This window comes from Protomyctophum bolini (genome assembly GCF_963924005.1).
Source record: "Protomyctophum bolini genome assembly, chromosome: 4".
Taxonomy (NCBI): domain Eukaryota; kingdom Metazoa; phylum Chordata; class Actinopteri; order Myctophiformes; family Myctophidae; genus Protomyctophum; species Protomyctophum bolini.
Window position 1 is genome coordinate 20,297,519 of NC_137865.1, and position 19,829 is coordinate 20,317,347.

The 19,829-nt window shown below is 43.3% G+C and overlaps 1 protein-coding gene across 4 annotated transcripts in view; it reads right to left on the reverse strand.

The window, feature by feature from the left end:
- cpt1ab (carnitine palmitoyltransferase 1Ab (liver)) overlaps window positions 1–19,357 on the reverse strand; it is a 35,644-nt gene extending 16,287 nt beyond the window's left edge. For 2 of the 4 annotated variants that reach the window (XR_013963986.1, XM_080762487.1), the window contains exons 1-9: window positions 19,199–19,357; window positions 13,257–13,421; window positions 11,444–11,586; window positions 9,602–9,773; window positions 7,869–7,970; window positions 6,660–6,797; window positions 6,293–6,370; window positions 4,626–4,733; window positions 2,750–2,837 (exon numbers count right to left, since the gene is read on the reverse strand). Coding sequence is in view for 3 of the 4 variants with exons in the window: in XM_080762487.1 (XP_080618613.1) it covers window positions 2,750–2,837; window positions 4,626–4,733; window positions 6,293–6,370; window positions 6,660–6,797; window positions 7,869–7,970; window positions 9,602–9,773; window positions 11,444–11,586; window positions 13,257–13,397 (970 nt within the window). In the remaining variant the exon portion in view is untranslated. Of the gene's footprint in view, window positions 1–340; window positions 426–2,749; window positions 2,838–4,625; window positions 4,734–6,292; window positions 6,371–6,659; window positions 6,798–7,868; window positions 7,971–9,601; window positions 9,774–11,443; window positions 11,587–13,256; window positions 13,422–16,788; window positions 16,864–19,198 lie in introns of all 4 variants that reach the window. The other 2 variants (XM_080762488.1, XM_080762489.1) reach the window with 2 other exon arrangements.
- Between the last annotated feature and the right edge of the window lie 472 nt (window positions 19,358–19,829).

A 19,829-nucleotide genomic window follows, 5' to 3' on the forward strand; every position in this document is an offset into this window, starting at 1 on the left:
AAGAGCTACAGTAAGCCTCCCCTGCACGGCTGCACATCTCTAGTAGGAGTTCTACTTAGTCACTGATCTACAATGGCTCGTAGATATATATTTTCGGCAAGTGACACCGGCGGCATAATTACCGGTAAGACATTTGTGTTCCTGCACTCCTGGCTATGTTTCATTCACATACCAAGATCAGTACTTCATGTACTTCACGTCATCATGTCCATACGGACCAGTGTGCATGCAGCATCATTATTATTATTATCATTTAGAGAGATCGGATCAATCTCAATTGCACGCAACGTGCAAAAAGGTGTTGGGGTGGAGGGTAGGAATGAGGCGGTGGTGCTGCTACCTGTGTCTACACCTGGGGTGCGACTGGTGTTGAACATACGCTCGTATTGGGATGAGCACATGGGGATAGTGTGGAGGAGCATGAGCTGGAAGGCAAAAGAGGAGAGGAGTCAAACACAAGAGAAGATGACAACTGAAACCTAAAAAAAAAACACCCCACCCCACCAGGAGAGCAGCAGAGGACAGGACACACACCTAAAAACAAAAAGAGGGACAGCGGCGCGGGTGGAGGAGGAGGAGGAGAATGGGTTTGGGTTGACAAGCAGTCCTAAAGGGTGGGGAAAACGGCCAAGATGGTCGATGTGAGTGGAGGAGGAGGGGGAGGAGGAGGAGGGGTCCATAAACCCACCTCGATGCCAAGAGCAGAGCCCTGAGAGCAGGCGGAGAATTTCAAATTAACCTTGCGCTTTTATAATGAAATTAAAGTGCCCAATTGTTTTGGCCTCAAATGTGTCTGCAAACAAAAGCAGAATGGGCTCTATATACACATGCCATTTTGGAAAGAACTTGGGCCTCTGCCCTACTTCCTTCGCAGGTGTTACCACTGATACTAATGAAGGCTCTGTTCCATTCAAACAGAGTCAGGGTGCTGCTATTGTGCGTGTTGGTTCACTCTAAGCCCTGAGCCCTGAACCCAAATTGACCTTAGTGACGTCAACTGTAAGTGCTTGAGGGTCACCGGTGAGAGGCTGCAAGGGCTCCAAATTGTTGTGAAAGGAATGGGACAGCACTTATAAAGTCATTCATGACACGTTGCATCACTTATTTAAAAAAACCTGTCCTTATTCACAGCCAGTGCTTTAAACATAATTTAACAACAAAAAGCATCAGCAGATTTTAGCATGAGATAACCAAGAATACAGAAATATGCAATCAAACATACACCCATGATCTGCCTTTATGTAGGCCTACATGTTTTCATGTCCATCTCAGCTTGGCCTATTAATACGTCTATTATGTCTATTTTAGTATTAGTTTTATAAATACACTTTCCTGTGTGATAGCGGTTGTAATATTATTCATTATAAAATGCATTTCCATATTATTATACTTAGTTCATTAGTAATTTCTCATCATGTTTCCCTTATTATTATTATTATTATATAGTGAGAAAGCACTATTGTGCACAATAGTACTTTCTCGCTGTTCTCAAAGGGAGACAGAATGGAAGGATAGGCTATATATTTAATAACAATAATAATAATAATAAGGGAAACATGATGAGAAATGACTAATGAGAAAAGTAAAAGAATATGGAAATGCCATTTATAATGAATATTATGAATATTACAACCCCTATCACACAGGAAAGTGTATTTATAAAACTAATAATAAAACGATCAGCTTAAATACTAAAATAGACATGATAGACATGTATAAATCGGCCAAGCATGTAGACACTGGCTGTGAATAAGGACAGTTTTTATAAAGTGATGCAGCCTTAGGATTTCTATCTGCGTTTCTCCATCGGTTTTCCGAAAAACGCGCCCAGTGTGCAACCACCTTTACTGCTGACGTCACAAGTCAATGAGGGTTCAGGGCTCAGGACTTGAGGGAGGCCATTGGGATTGGGCCAGAGTCAGCATCGATGCTGGTTTACGGAAAGGGTGCATAGAGGGGTGGGGCTAAGCCCTCACTGACTCACAGCCTGGGCACACCTGAACTTCCATGCACGGCCAAAAGACGCTGTCTGCAGCAGATTGCCGCGTCGGCCAGATTCCCAGAAAAGCTTGCCCCAGCGGCATTCTGCCGCGTGGGTGGAGCTTCATTTCCATCCACCAGCTGTCTAAAAACCCGGGAAGAGACCCCGGCAGACAGCTTCTTTTGTCCGCGCATGGAATCCTAGGTCTGTTTACACCCTTACCGATTTCAAATGGGACAGCCCTCAAGCCCTCGCAGACTTCACTTGAACACGCACCTAAGTCAGTGAGGGCTCATTGAGTCAGCAAGGGAGCGGATTGCAATTGGGCCAAAACGTCCTTGAGTGGGTTGCAAATGGCCCCGTACGGGTGTGTAACTCAGAGTGTAAAATGGAACCAAATGGACCCATAACTCTCATACACTCTCAGAGTGATGGGGGTCCTTGAAATTAAAAAGGTTGAGAACCACTGCACACAAAATGAACAGAGCCTTAATTAGTATCATCGGTAACACGTGTGAAGGAAGTATAGGGAACTGGCCCAGAAGTAGTAGAGTTATTCATGCTCGTCACATTTAGGCTGAGGGGGAGGAGAGGGGTTAGCCCCCCCCCCCCAAAAAAACTAAAAAACAAAACAGGTGGGTTCTATTCACGGCCGTGCTGGTTGACACCGAGTCCTATAGGTCAGGGTTTCCATTTGGCTGGATGTTTTGGGGACACGGGGTGGGTGTCAGAGGGTCACGGCTGAGCGCGGACGGACCCTCCTCTTACCTGTTTCCAAACCTGGGACACGGGAGGTGTTAAACATCCGCTCCCACTGAGCCGAACACAGAGGAACCTTGTTGGCCAGCAAGTAAATCTAACGCAGCGTCCAGGCAAGAAACAAAACAAGTAAAACAAGAGACAATGTTTACCCAGTGCAAAGGGTGTGCCTGTGTGTGTGTGTGTGTGTGTGCATGCACTGTGCATATACAGATACATGTATGACTGTATGCAACAGAGAAATCATGATGATTTTACTGTATGTTTGTATATATACAAACATACCGTATCGTATGTATACTAAAATGTATGCATTTCACAATGCTAAGCTTGCAGATTCAACATTTGGAATAATTCGGTCGCATTTTGGACTACTTTTGAAAACCTTCACATAATATATGAAGGCATGCCCAAAATAGGAACGCCTGGGTGAAGGTGATTAAGTATGCATGACAAATATTGAACTACAGTATTTGCATTAGTGGTGCATGAGCGTGTCTGTGTGTGTGTTCGTGTGTGCGTGTGCGAATCTACAGTCCATTCATTTAAGCATCAGGCAAATCAACGAAGGCAAGGAGAAGGGTTATGAAGTAGAGGGGCTTTGTAACAGCATGGCAGAGGGAAATATCCAATAAAACATGCACAGAACTATTCATGACCTCATGATCATAGTCCTTCATGCACAAAGCGCTCATGCAATGTGCCTTAAACTTCATCACAATCACTATAATTATGCAAACTGTTAACACAGACCAGAAAACACACTGCAGCAAAGAAAATAACGAGCATACGGGGGATATAACCGCACTCCTTGTATACCTATGGACAGATATACAAACTGTAAATAACGTAATAACATGGGAGATAATGGCAATGGGGAAAATGCATTTCACTGACGTCATCACATTCCTACGTGAGCAAAAAAACATATTCAACTGAATACACACTAGTATTACAACAGGGCATGCACAATGATGCCGTTTATACTAGTCAAATGGATGTGACAGAGCTAGGGCTGGGCAATATGACTTCAAATCACTATCATGATCATTTCAAACTAGAGAGAGAGAGAGAGAGAGAGAGAGAGAGAGAGAGAGAGAGAGAGAGAGAGAGAGAGAGAGAGGGATCTGCTTCTCGATGAATCGATTAAGCAACATTAAATGGGGTGCATACTTAGTTTAGACTAGTCATTGGTTAGACATGGGTTAAGGTTAGGTTTAGGTGTGCTGCCCCGTGGGAGGTTAGGTTTAGGGTGAGGGTTTGAGATAGGTTGTAGTTGTAGGACTACTGACTGGTCTAACCCAGGGGTTTTCAACAGGTGGTCCGTGGACCACTGGTGGTCCGTGGAGGTATTGCATGTGGTCCCTGACCATGCATTTAGTAATGTATATCTTGCACGTATTTGCCATTTTTACTATATATATATATATATATATATATATATATATATATATTACTATTATGAAAATAGTTATAATAGCCATAATGTATGGATGTAGATCTGCTAGTTGAACTATTTAAAATATGGAAGAAAAGAAGTTTAGGGATAAAGGTTAAGGCACGCCCCAGATATAGGGCCACATGTGTCAGTCATCAGTTAAGTCCGTGGACCATCGATTGAGAAACAGTATAAGACATGGTCCCCAGGTTGATCCTTAGTCAAGGTGGTGGTCCCTGGTTCACAATCAGTTGAAAACCCCTGGTCTAACCAATGACTAGTCTAAACCAAAAACTGTCTAAACTAAGTACAGCACCCACATTAAATTGGTCAGAGATTATAAAAAGAAACGTTCTATATCATTTTGTTTAACTGCCCAGCGCTATTAATCAAATGAATGGGAGATATAGAGCTGGAGAGAGAGAGAGAGACAGAGAGTGTACTCACTGGTTTGATCTGGGCTCTGTCCAGCTTCCTTCTATAGAGCATAATGGCGTGGATGGCATTACCTGCTCTGGCAGCCTGGATGGACGTGGGGAACACATACAGGAAGTCCTGGGGAAAAAAAAGAAATTTTGAGTTCAGTGTTTCTCAAACCTTTTAATTTCAAGCAAAACCCAGAACTCCTGAGAGAGTACAAGTAGAGCCCACTTTTGTTTTTCTGCATGGTGCAGGACAGTTACTTGTTACTTGTTTTGACGGCACTTCTTGTTTCATGTTTCTTGCCTTGTATTGTTGTATACGACGGTACTTTCTATACTCTCTTTACCTGTAACTGTTAACTGCAGTTCTGCCTCTGGGCGACTGGCTGCGGGATCAATAAAGGTATCTATCTAAGACCAAACTGAGTGATTAATCGATTCCTCGACTAGACAGACCTAGTTACCTCAGAAGGACCGAGCCGGAGGCCGGAGATGACTTTACTTGTTTTTAGTGATGTGTAGAATTTGTTACATAATGACCAAGGTTCATACGGATTCATTTACGATATGTACTTTTTATTGCTGGCTGGCTCAATGCCAAAGAGTGGGCATACACACATCTAAAGAAACGTGGGAGTCAGATTTAAATCTTACTATTAATGAAGGTTTGTGGTCGTGATAGCCTCTGTTACTGTTAGATGAATAGCATGGCCTGCGATGTGTCCTGCTATTCCAACCATGTGGGGATCGAGTTGTTCCACTGACCTCCACAAACCATGTTGTCCACCTGAACAGACAGCTGCCTCTTAAAGGACTGCCAGTCTGAGTGCTAATCTGTCGTTGTGTTTAACCTTGCTACAGTCACTGAGTTGGCAGACGAGTCCCACACAAACAAGAAAAGACTAGCATGAATACCTTCACGAACGCATTTGCGCGTTGCGTTCACGCACGCACGCACTCACTCACTCACTCACGCACACACGCACGCCTCACTGTCTCCATGAACAATGACCCATGCCTGGTCTGCTACAGTGCCGTCTACTGTCTGCATGCCTCGTTCACACACGAACAGACAGAGAAACAACGTCTCACATCAGATTATGACATAATAGAGTGCTCTCAATGCAAGACAGTTGCTATGGTTATGGGTGGGTGGCTTCTCCACACACATAGCTCTTCTTATTGCACAAATTAAAAGTCAAGGTGGAAAAAACGCTGCAATTGTAAACACACCAACCCAGCTGACAAGCAAGTCCCATGCTAGTACTGTGTTTTCAATTCTAATGAGCCCTCCAGGGGACTTTGGTGATGTAATGTAGCCCCATTCCTCACACACTATACTCTCCTAGGAAGTTCTGAATAAAGGCACAATAATGCTGAGTTCACACATTCATTTTCACTGAAGGCCAGCAACAAGAAGATACACAAGAAGATACATATCTAAGATACATATCACAACGGCTCGCAGTGCGAGGCGAGGCGTGAGCTTGAGGTTCGGCTATTTTCACAATATTTATCTGTGGAACCGAGTCAAACTAAATGAAATTAACTACAATTCCAAGTGCTTGTCAGGATGTGGTCCCCAGTTCAAATATGATTAGTTTGGGGGGTCGCGGCCTGAAAAGTGTAATAATGACCCAGTCACAGACTTCATTCAGTGAAAACAGCCATAAATCTAGAGAGAGGTCTTACCATGGCATAGTAGTTGCTGTTCACCATGATGGGCCCACGGCCATGCAGGTAGATGTACTCTTCCCACCAGTCACTGACCTGGGACCCACAACAAGAAGAGAAACATGACCCCATCAGTCACATGTCAGTCAGACTAAACCACTGTCAGACTAAACCACTGTCACTTTTGCTACTTTATTGTGACACTGTACTGTAGTATGACACATAGTACATTCATTTTATAATTTACCTAAACAATATAAAACGTTGAAATTATGGAGCTACAAGGTTTCTGCCCGACACCAATAATATTCAACACTAATCTGTGAGCAAAGTATCAGCGGCAGTGGCATCTAGGCGCAAAGAAAATAAACTGTGTCTAACTTACGTAGTTGGAGGCCCACCAGGACTTGAGTTTGAGGTACCACTGTAGTCTGGGTCCAAGGTTCTTCTCAAAGTCCTTAGCCAGGCCCTCCATGCGAGCATACTGGTCATCGTCCATCAGAGGGCGGGCTGACTCCAGGTACTGCAAAAACACGTTAAATTACTTGGAAGACAATGGGCTGAACACAAAGAGCTCAACTCAACCGTCGATGGGTTTAATGACAGATGAGCAGCTCGGCCAGAAAAACTGGCCATGTCTCTGCTTTGTTTTCTTGGCAGATAATTGGACGGATTTGTGTTTAGTTGTTAATACCCTAGGCAACAATATCCTTTCATTCCCCCCCCCCCCCCCCCCTGCCCCGCCCCTCCTACACTGAGTTTATCTCACATGGTTTAATCACACGCTTGGGTTTGAGAAGCTCAACATGAACCTTGTTTATGTCTGTTGAGCTGTGGACATTCTCAAGTAGAGTAGTGTTTGGTTTCTATAAATAAGAGCTTTGTTGTCGTCATCACACAAGTGATCAGATTACCCAGGTCCATCTTTAGCGGGAAAAGAAGGCTGGGCTGCCAAGAAGGCTGCCATGAAAAACACAAGACTGAATTCCACAACATCTTCCAATAAAAACGGAATGACGCCTGTTTTGATGGGCTGTTATTAGCCTACTCGTGACAAAATGATGTCATTTTTACAACTATTGAATGCCTCAAAGAGACAATGGGAAATGAAGTGCAGAGGGGCAAAAGATGAGTTGCTAAATCAATATGATGACTAGGCTCTTTTCAAAACATGGCTCACATGTTTCCTCTCCCTGCAGGCAGTTGTGGACAGTAACAAAGTACTTTATATGTACTTAACTTGAGTATTTGCATTGATGGATACTACCGACTTTCACTCAATATCAAAGACAAATATTGTACTAAATCAACTTCTTAAACCCAATTTCAAATAATGAAAATAGCAGATTTACAAGTGCACAACGCATCAATACATTTAGAAAATATCTAATATCAATACAGCAATGCATTGATGTTGATATTTACGTATTTTTTTTAAGCGCATGTGCTTTTGAACCTTTAAGTATTATTAAAGTGTGAAGGACTCAAGCACTTTTTGACAGAGAAACATTCACTTGGAGTATCGCTACTTTGAGTATTGTATTGTGGTCGGTGGAGTACTGGAGTACTGTCGGAGAGGACACGTGGAACTCACTCTTCTGCAGGTGTCCTTGACGGCAGGGACAGGCAAACGAGGCAGAGAGTTCTGGAAGCTGTACAGCATGGGTTTCCTGCCAGAGAACAACTTCACCAACACCTGAAAGAGCACAGCAGGGAGGGGAGACAAGAGGAGAGAAAAATTAGCAGTGTGTTTGACAACATACATGCATCTTACCACAGACCAGCAGACCCCTGATGGATATAGGCTTAAAGTGGTTAGACTGACCCCTTGGTGTCCCCAGGCAACCCTTTTTAGAAGCACTGACCTTAAGGATATAAACTAAGCTAAAATGTATGGGATCACACAGTGCACTTGTAAATCACTCCAGATAAGAGTTTGCCAAATGCCTAATTGTAAATTGTTAACCAGGGGGTTAAGCTGAATGAGACCACTAGCTCAGGACATAGTCCGTCCTTGGAGACGTACACATCGGCACACATCAATAATCAGTTATTTCCTTGTTAGATAAGCCAACGTAGATACAAAATGTACATTTGCTGCACTTCTGCATGACTTTGAGGAACACCTTGTAAACTCTGATTTCGATTATTATTATTATGGTTATGTTGTTAACATAATAAAGTGATGAAGGCAACAAGATAATCTTAATACATCCTCTCCAAGTCACAAGAAGTCTTTGAAACACATAGATCTATGTGAACATTGGCCTAATCTGCCTCAAAAGGTGGATGTACACAGTTCTGACAATGGCTCCGTTCTGACAATGGTCGTGCCTTCAAAAGTGATTCGAAAGTGAATTATGCTCCATTGGAAGATAATTGTATCCAATAACTGTAATATTGGTGGGGCCAGAGACTATATGATGTAATGCTAGGAGGAATTACATTTCTAGTGGGGATAAATGCTTCACTGATAATGGTTAAAGCCAAGTGTCCACCAGCCAAACCATGAGTAGTTTAATTACAGGATAATTCAATTAATTTAAATGTATTAGGCTATACTTCAAATCAAGACAGAGTGACATAACTGTCTGGCCTCCCTGTCCAATCTTTACATCTTTACAAAGGTAAGTATATGTGTGCAGTTTATGAACAAAGCCAGACAAATCAGTAGTGCGGTGCTCGGTGGTGAAGTTGTACTTTAGAATAGATATCCAAGTGTGGCGAAACACTGGGAAAAAGTGAAAGTAGCAATCTTATTAAAACACTAAGCCATTAACGAGACGATGTGCTTCACAAGATCAATATTAACAGCCCTAATAGATTTGCCAAGAATAATATAGTTTGTACTGTAATGTTACACATTGTCAACTACAATCAATCCATATGGTCACTAGGACAGAATCATTTGAAATGGGGAGGGTCCATGGTCTAATCTAATGCAATTCCATTTGGGGGTCTGTGACATGAAACTGTTTGAAAAAGCAGAGGTCTAACTCAGTCCGGGAACGCCTAGGGGTCCTTGAGGGAGTGCCAGGGGGTCCCCAGCAAAATAATGGGTCAATTTGGTTCCATTTAAACACTCTCAGAGTTAAATTAACTTTGATATTACAATATAAATTGGGTCACAGAAATCCCATTAAAATCCTTGAAATTAAACGGGTTGAGAATCACTGCTAGAGTCTTCTCTTAAGGAGGTCCCTGGCATATAATTTCAAATGGGGGTCCGCGGGGCTAATGAGTGTCAATTTGGGGGTCCTTGACATGAAAAGGTTTGGCAACCACTGGTCTAACCCACGTACTCCCCAGGACAGGTCCTTGTCTCACCATCCAGATCCGAGTGGCCCAGGACACAGAGCCGTGGCGGCTGTGCATCCAGCCATGCCACGACAGCAGGCACTTCAGGGCGTTCCTCATGATGAAGATGATGGTGACCCACAGGCCCGTGCCCACCAGCACGCCACCTACTACCTTCTGGGTGTCTGTGGATATGTAGCGCCTGGAGTCCACAGAAGATGGGACAGAGAAAAGAGGGAAGGGGAAAAATGTCACGGGCAGGGCAGGAGTTCGCAAACATTGCTTATAACCAGAACAACTTAAGCCCACTTATCGCCAATACTTTCCAGAAAGTTTTTATATATTAGTCACAGGCCCCTGTGACTAATAAATAAATAAATGGCTTAATAATAAAGAAATGGCTAAATAATAAATAAATGGCTAATAATAAATGTATTAGCCAATCTAATAAATGGCTCACCCCTGTGAGCCAACTTTGTGTTGGCTCAATATATGTAAACCCCACAGACAGATTTAACCACTTTCACTTAAAACCTTCAAAAATAGCATTGCATTAAAAAACCAGGCCGTGCGTGCGTCTGTCTGCCTGTCTGTCTAGTCGTTCAAAGAGGAGGAAGTAATTATCACACAATGAGGGTGATTTATCTAGAGTGGAATAAACTAATTTTTTATGCTAAATGAATCAATCTTGTGATACTCTGTGTACCAAGGAGGAAGCCTTGATGGTGTGTTTTACAGTGCTTTATAGGACTAACGTGGCAATAAACTCATATCTTAAGCCAAACCAAAATACTATCAGGTGGAACATTGACTGCAATGAAATTCCTGAGTACGTATTAATAACAATGCTTCCATAAACAGAGCCCTTGACCAAAGGATAATACACTAACACCACTGATAAGAAAGGAAACACAGACATCATGTACAGTACAGTGTACTGTACTGAGCTGCCAGCTCATTTTGTTTACGTTAGTAGTGTGTAATATATTCACTTGTACCAGACACATACGTGTACACGTATGTGTCTGGTACAAGTGAATATATTAGTAAAGGTAAGCTGTAGAAGCAGGGGGTTCCAAAACCTTTTCAGCTCGAGACCCAAAAGACAAATTTGTTACATCTGCTGTAGGCTGGATTATTGCAACTCGTTATTATCAGGCTGCCCTGATAAATCTCTAAAGACCGTCCAGCTGGTCCAGAATGCTGCCGTGCGTGTACTGCAGGAGCTAGAAAAATAGATCATATCTCTGCTTCATTGGCATATCTACACTGGCTACCGGTTAAATACAGAATAGAAATTCACATTCTCCACCTGACCTACAAAGCACTTAATGGCCAGGCACCACTGTATCTTAAAGAGCTCATTGTGACGGTAGGTCGCATTTACTATGAAAACCTGACCTGTTCTGACATTCCATATGCTGATCCTTCCCCACCCATCCTTCCTCTTTGATGTCTCCCTTTTGACTGATACCTGTCCATTCAAACTCCTCAACTTCCCCAAAGTTATTAGTAGAGTTCTCAACAGGCCCGAAAATGAAGGCCCGGCCCTACCTGGGCCCCCTGCACTGCCCCCGGTGCCAGCCTTAGATCTTCAGCGCTCAACTACTTGTATACCTGCTATTATTGTTATTGTTGTGAAAGTTGTACAGTTGTTGCTGCTACTGCTTGTCTCCATCCCTCTCTCTCTATTAAATTATTTTGTTGGGGTCTCCCTGTTACCCCCTCAAGGACCACCCCAGGGCCCAGACGCAACTTAACTAACTTTCTAGACAATGGACCGCATTCTCTAGGACTGCATTTTGTACTGATCCAGCCCGCAGCACAACCAGGTCACCATAGTGCCTGGCTGGTCTTATCCAGCAGCCTTACCCAACAGGTATGTGTCGGCTGAGCTTGGTAAACATCCCCAGGGAGGGATCCAGCAGGTTATATTTATTGACGGACATGTAGGACACGACCACCACCATGAAGCCGCCAGGGCTCCCTGGGTAAACGCCGGTCATTACCCCATTCTGTGGAACAGAAAAACAACAACAGGTTTAGGTGCTGTGCGCGCGGTGCAACAGTCAACCACTGAAACCCTATATGGTTGACTGAAGTCCCTCAGGGCTCTATGCTAGTGTATTTTCAGTTTTCAGCTATTGTGGGGAAAGCTCTCGCTGAAAATAGATGATCGACGAGCTTGCCAATGTGCAATTTTCTGCAAAAGCTTTCCCCACAATACGTACGGCTGCTGGGGTTAAAGTGTTTAACCACTTGAGTAAAAGTATGAATATCGAAAAATGTAAATACTCATGTAAGGTAAAAGTACCTCAAATTGTACTTGATAAAATCTATTTGCTCTGATGAAGGCCACACGCCGAAATGCCTCAGATTAAAATTGGTTAACTGATTCCTGCCCTGCACCAATATTTTTTGGAGGGCCTCTTCTTTCCACTTTGGTGGATTCTCTTTATTTGACATTAATGTCTTCCTTTGAATCATCCCCCTGGGGGGGATGATTCGCCCAGAACAGCCGGTAAGAGCTTGTAGATCAGCTATTTCTGAGATTTGGTGCAGGAGGAAACAAATCAACTCGGGTCTCTTTCATAAAATAATATCTGTCCACGCGACAGTGACAAGATACAAGCAGTTTTGGTTCACACTGCGTGCTACCTGCAAGTCTTGGGTTATCAATCAGATAAACAATGAGCAAGAGCAACAGGGTCATTGTATGTGAAAACGCTAGCATGTCAGAGGGTCGGGATGATTCAGTGTGTCTGTGTGTGTGTGTAAACAGATGAGATAAATAGGCCAAAGGCTAGAACACAAAGAACAGACAGGAAAGTTACCGTGGCATGTGAGTCATGTCATGTGGGTGTGCGTTCACTAGATCAGGGGTTTTCAACTGATTGTGAACCAGGGACCACCACCTTGACTAAGGATCAACCTGGGGACCACTGTTGTGTTGTAATGGGATGTGGGCTAAGATTAGTGCTTTCGTAACATGGAATGCATCCCATGTCTTATACTGTTTCTCAAATAGAGATGCACTAGAATGACTGAGCTTCTGTTTGGCACTTGATGGATTTCTTTTATCCAAACAGGCAGACATTTAACGCACTGTATGTCTGTATCTCCACATCATGACCCCAGTCAATAAAGAAACACATTTCTCAACAGCATTGAGAAACCCATCAGTCCAATTCATACATTTAAATGCTTGCTGAGTTCATTTCAACTTTGGTAGAGGTTTAGGGAATTATATTACATGGAACAGTTCTGTAAGGCCTACTTCTATAGCACAAAAAATAATTTAACTTGTTGTGATTTTTCTCTCCATAAATGAATGCCATACTTGATCATACTGTGTCACACAAAAGCATCAAATGTACCAGATCCGCAATCTCGGAAAGTGGCGCAGATTTGGTTACTTTGCAGATGCATGTAAGACATCTTATCACAAATTGCAAATAGCTTTTGTTTGTTTGTTTGTATGAAGAAAATATACTGAATCATCCTCCTTTAATGTACGGCGCAGCCGCGCAACTACTGAAGTAATCTCGCCAATGTTTTAAGTTGGCATGGTAAAGCACAATTTAAACTGTGGTAGAGGGTTTGGGTTGTGTAGTTAAGTGAGATATCACTACTGTTGTAGCCACGGTCTTGCCCTCTCACGCCTGTGGTGGCTCTTCTTACTCACCTTGAAGCGAATGAACCTCTTTTTCCAAGAGTGTATGCCGGAGAGATAGATCTGTCGCAGGGCCTCGTGGCACAGCTGTACGTCGATGCCATCAGGGGTGACAGAGAACTGGAAGGCCACCGCCTGGTGAGCTTCTGCCATGGTGGCTGCTGCTGCTCTGGGTCACTGGGGGAAGGGGCACCAAACAGCTGGATGTTAGCAGAGCAAAGTACACTATATACAGGCAAACATACATACACGGTACTGTATGTAGTAGGGGGTGCATACGTTGGCTAGACCCGAGTGGAATAGTAAGAGAGTGGCGACACGCTTTGATCTCGCCACATTGGAACTATCCCATTGAGATAGAATGAGCACTTCCACATTCCATTGTTACAATGGGAGTCAACGCTAGTGTCGCCACTCTCTCTAGATTGCTCTGGGCTAGACATACCAACCACTGCAGTATACATCTTCATAAGATGTGTTTGGCGAAGATATTTGGAGTAGAGGAGGAAAAAAAGGAGGGGGATTATGTATAGATCCCCCACAAGGTTAGATGCTTGCGTTACCATAACATCCTGTGACTATTTCTCTCACGAATGATCGGCTGCCATTGTGAGGGCAAGTCACATATTTAGTGGAGCTGTGGTCATATGAGAATGATGATCTGCCAATGTGCATGGGCAGATCACCCATATCCAGCTCTACCAGCTCCTGTTCCTCGACATCAAAGCCACTATAGGATTCAACAACTACGATGACAGCTAACTCAATTCCATGGTGTAATCTAGGGCTGAGCATCTGAGCGAGCAATAATGTGATTGGATTTGAAAGCAAGAGGGTTTACACAGAGTTAGAAGGCCAAGAGGCCATCGTGTCAGACACAATTAGGTCTAGGGCCCACAGACACACGTGGATACCATGGATATGTTTACTGTGCCACTGCTGATAGCCACCATATGGTGAGGGTCAAGCCATACGTAGTATGTACGTACCACTACCTTATGCATAATAATATGCCCAAAGTATGTAATGTTTATTGAAACAGAAGGTCTCTCCACAATCAAAATCACCATACCTTGCTAAATTCTCAACCGATTTTTAAGCGGTTTGGTTTGTTACAAATACAAGACATGTAAGTTATGTTATGAATGATACAGGTCGTCAAGATACTTTGTTCAATTGAAAATGTGGGTTGTCAACTTGTCATACCAAAATACCATCTTAGATGTTTATGAAACAGAAAATAGATTAGTCTCCTTAATGACTCAGAAGGTACATTTCTTGCAGTGGAGTTATGGCTACAAATATGGCAGTGATGTTGACTTATGATGAGTACGATCCTAGTGGGGTTTTCTTTTAATAATTAATTATGCCCATATAGTAACTAAGAGGGTAAAGGCAACAGAGCAAGAACAGTCAGCTAAGTTCTGAAATTGAAGTCACTTTATTGTACTGCAGCCATATCACAATATTATGATATCCAAATTTCCAAAATCCCATGGATCATGATATTGATGTATTGCCCAGCCCTATGTCTTACATATGTGTAATTGACACGTATAAACATCTCTGGTCTTCTAGTCTTCTAGTTCTCTTTTCACTGTGAGTGTGTGTAACTGATTAGGAAGTAGTCTATCGTTTATATCAGCACATAGTGCCATATAAACCTGGAAATCCCCCCATATAGTCTACAGGTGTTAGTCCAGGCCAAAGTCTATGAGGTCATGTCTATGTAGTATGTAGGTTTGTGCAGTTTTCCTCAAAACATTTATTACATTTAAATTAATTTAAATTAAAATCTATACAGTGAAACTATAGGATACCAGGTATGATTATAATTAGATGGCATATGTCATTATTTAGACTCTAAATAATGACATATGCCATCTAATTATAATCATAAATAGCACATGGCTCTAATTGTTGTGACCACAGGTCGCATATTACCATGAAAACCTGTCTGTCGATCAGTCAGTCACGCCTCCATATATGGTTGTCAGTCCATCACGCCTTGTGACATGCTCCATATATGGCCGTCTCCATACCGTTATATGAAGATCATAACACTGACCTCATCAAACCCTGGATAGCCATACATGGAGAAGACTGGATCACCTAGATCTGCATATATGGAGCCGGCCAGCAGCTCTACATCTGACCTCAAACCTCAAACCCTTAGATCTCCATATATGGAGCTGATCTGTTCTGACATTCCATATGTTGATCTGACCCCCCCATGCCAAAATGCCAGCGCTCGCCCAGCAGTCTGCCGTCACCCAGGAGGATGCGTGCACGTGACCTCGGGTGTCTTACTGGTATAGTATAGTTCTGTGAAACATCAAATACACACATGATATAGGAAAGGAAAATAAAACCATATGGAATTTTGTTTTTTCCTTTTTCTATTTTAGGATACCCGGCAGCACTCTAAATAGAAGTCTTAAAAGTTACTAAGAAGTTGTTGTTCAGAGACGGGAGAAGAATCACTGCATGTCAGGAATTGATCTCTATCTTTTTATTTTAAACTTCATCTCCTGTAGTGTAGAAGAGCTTCTCAATACAAATGATGCACAGATAGAATCTATACTGTTCTCAGTCACTCAACAAGAACAGCTGGTCAGTCCTCCTCTTCCTGACATGGTTGATTTACTAGCTATACAGTAGCTATACAGTATACATTTGGAAATACAGTAGGCGGTGTGAATCAGCTGCTGTAGGGGGTTTGTGTACTCCCAATCAAGGAAGAACAGGTGGTCAAACTGGTGACCTCGCCCCCCTGGAGAGGTTGCTAATCTGCATTAAATATAATCAATGCCACAATGACTCTTACATGAATGTTGTCCACCAATGTATAGATGTCTGAATAATTCAACATCTAATTTAACCACTTAAACCCAATAGACTAGTTGAACAGGGTCTCCAAGGGCTCTATAGGTCCACTAGTAGATTAGTAATTACTTCTACTTCCTTTGCCTAACTGTGCGATTTTCGCGGAATGCTAAAGTTTACACAGGTTATAGAGACATTACAGTTCATGTGGTTAAGAAAGCTTTCACTTTTTGGAAGATGCCTGCCAGAGGAGAAACCAATGTTTCGGACAAGTATACTGCCTTCTTCAGGGTATCAGGCAGTATACCTGTCCGAAACGTTGGTTTCTCCTCTGTGTCCTCAATAAACGCCATTGGTAGCTACGAGTGTGCGACTATACAATCTTTTCATTCAGTATTTTTCCCGTTGGCTGGCACCTCACGAGGACCGGTGTGCTGTGCACCTTTTGCCTATAACATTAACAAAATCACACCCGTGTGAAGTGAGGGGCGCTAATATATTAAAGTCTAACTCATGTTGATTAGGTGATGTAATGGTGATGTAAAACAAACGGTGCCAACACAAACATTAAATGCCATTAACAATAAAAAGACAATATGACGTAATGAGTTACAAAATGACGTAAATGTTCCCATCATTGTCAATGGCGTTTATAAAACAAACTTTGAACTAAAGACAAACATAGCACCCCTCAAAAATAACATTAAACATGTTTTACCCATGCATCATTCTATAGCAGCAGTCATCACTGCTGGTACCTGCAGCCACTGGAGTAGTCTGGCAGCTTGCCTGCCTTAACGTCCCCATAAACAAACAATGAAAACATGATCAAAATACAGCAAGGATGCAGTGTGTTTCTGCAGGTATAACACCAGCAGACTACTCCAGTAGCTAATGGCCTACTGGTTTAGAGGGGAATGAATAAACAACCATTTATTGCTTTATCATTACCGGTAACACAGGGCAAAGTTACAAGCTATGCATTTAAGTTGAAGGTTCTGCTGAGGGCCTGAGATAGCAGAGGTCAACTCCAAACTAGAGAGAGGTCTATAGGATTTTAGTGGTTTTCTCCTCATGTGTGTGCCTGCCGCAGTGCCGCCACCCCTATGGGCTTTCCCCCATGTGCCCATAATATTACTCTGTAGATGATAAACAAAGAAGACACAGATACATATCCAACAAAGCTGTGCTGTGTGTCTATTTGCAATCCCACACTCACTGGTCACACTGACACACTCACTAACATAATGCACTCTCCTGACCCTGGCCTGGGTGCATTGCTTCTCCTCCTCAACCATAAAGAGTAATTACTCAGCAATTACTCAGTACTAGCCTATTACCGCTGGATGTGCATAAGCAAGTCAATACAGCATCTCTGCAATGGGTTTTTTGCCCCATCATCATCAGCATGTACCTGCGAGTCTGATCAGCCTGATGGTACCAAATTGATCCAAAAGGAACCATAAAGGTATAATTACTTACGGGTCCATTTGCATGGTTCCGTTTAACCCATTTAAAACAGGAATGTCAGGTTTTTTTGCGTAATTATATATAAAATATATCTATAGACAAGCTCACAGCCTAGCCTATAGGCTACATCTGCTATTTTTGTGCATTTTTGAAAATTCTTGAAAGTGTTTTGACCCTCTGCAGATCGAGTTTGAAATGAGCACCGAGGATATTGACCGTGCCGTGCGGTGCCTTTCCAGCAGGCAGCCGGTGCCGGCTTCTTTCCCTTCCCTCCCTTCCCCCAGCCATGCAGCCGGTTCCTCCACATCACATGATCCGCCTGTGCTGCTGGAAACTAGGGGAAAGGTCGCCGCGGTGTGCCGGGCAAAAAAAACAGACCTTACCGGCAATGCGCGTTCATTCCGGTTCATTCACAATAGTAGGCAATGAACCACGGTGTCGCAATGCCCCATGGCGGTTTCACACAACAACACTAGGGCAGGTGATGTTTTGGTTATCAGAATAATGCTGCTATAACATGTTTGTTTCTTTGCTGGACCGAGCGACGTGTCCTCAAACTGGTTCAAGACTCAGACTATAGAACGACGGGGGGGAATGTGTCAAACACCCCCCTGTCTTCTAACCGCGCGGTAAACTCCAAGTCTCCAACCACTGGGACTGGGTTTTAATATAATTTCATTTCTGATCATCATTCTCGTGAATCGCCGCAGTAGCCTAGATTATGCAGGCTATAATGCCAATCCAAATTCGACGTGGACGGTCTTTGGGTTTGCATGACCTCAGTCCCTGACTCCACACATGGACAAGACGACTGGCAACTATGGTGCTCCACCTGCACATATAACTCCATTAATTAATTAATGACCTTCACTGAAGAGGTGTCACCCCTGGGGGGGTTGTCAGTCACTGTTGTCACTGTCACCTCAGGTAGTACACAGTAAACAGATGTAACGTGCACCGCCCCCCCCCCCAACCCCATATGTCACCTACAATTTGACCCAATAATAACTTCATTACAGCCAACACAATGGATGTGAGCAAATGACCTTTATACCTTGGGACTTTTGCCCACAAATGTAGGCCTATTGTTATAGTTTACCACATCAATCCATTATGTTTTCCAACATACCAGTACCGATAAGTTAAAGGATTCTTAGCAACAGCCTTTTGAAAACGTAAAAAGGCCAAGTGTGAAAACGACAGACAGAAGAATGCCTGAGAGAGGAGGAATGTCACAGCCAGGCTAATGTGGCGCTGCTTAATTTCAGTTTCATAATAAACAATAACGGACATTGTTTATCATATGCACATAATACATTGCTTCCCATGGCGTACGTGCCAACTATAGGCTACTAGGCCATACATACGAGAGGATGTGTGAGACTTTATCAACGTAAACACTGTGATGCCTGTCTGAACGTGGATGGACATGTTATCACACAGTCATTACGTCGGCGCAATATTTCACACAGGTTTTCTTTTTGGACCTTGCGAGACGCGGCGTCTCTTTCGACCCCTGCAGCCATGATGATGATAATGCGTAGCTACTAGCTACGGCAGAGCAGCACAGAGACGCGGAAGGAAAGGAAGCATAATTATGAGGACGGAAGGATGGTCAAAGGCGAAGTTATTATGAAATATGAACGACGTTTACTCACCAAGCCGCAACGCCGTCCACTAGTGCTGATCGCCTCGCAGATCTACAAATGGGACTCTGCTGGATAGACGTGATTGAGAGACGGTCTCTGCGGCTGATCCGTTTTGTGAGTGTTTGCGCTATATGATACGAGCCCTGTATGAATGAGCAGAGCCTACTGAACACTTGCTCACACACAGACCACCCCCCGTTTCAAACGTCACCTTGCTTGTTGCTTAATGCTATTCTCTAATTCTCTGTGGTTCTCAAATATCGGGTCCACCCCCCTAGAATAAATTAGTTTGACAATTTACCATAACAAATGAATTTCAATCAATTAGGCCACATTAAATCATTAATGACCCCCCCCCCCACACACGCACGCACACGCACACACACACACACACACACACACACGCACGCACGCACACACACACACACACACACACACACACACACACACACTCACACACTAACAACGGCGTCAACTCCGTGGGTGCGCAGGAGCCGAAGCACCCACTGGCAAAATAATAAGCCAATAATAATAAGTTGCGGGGCGGGTGGGTGGGCACCTTCAAATATATAGGCTACTCTAAGGTGGGCACCCACTGTCGTTAGAGGAACCCTCCGCTTATTGTAATGTATAGCCAGTA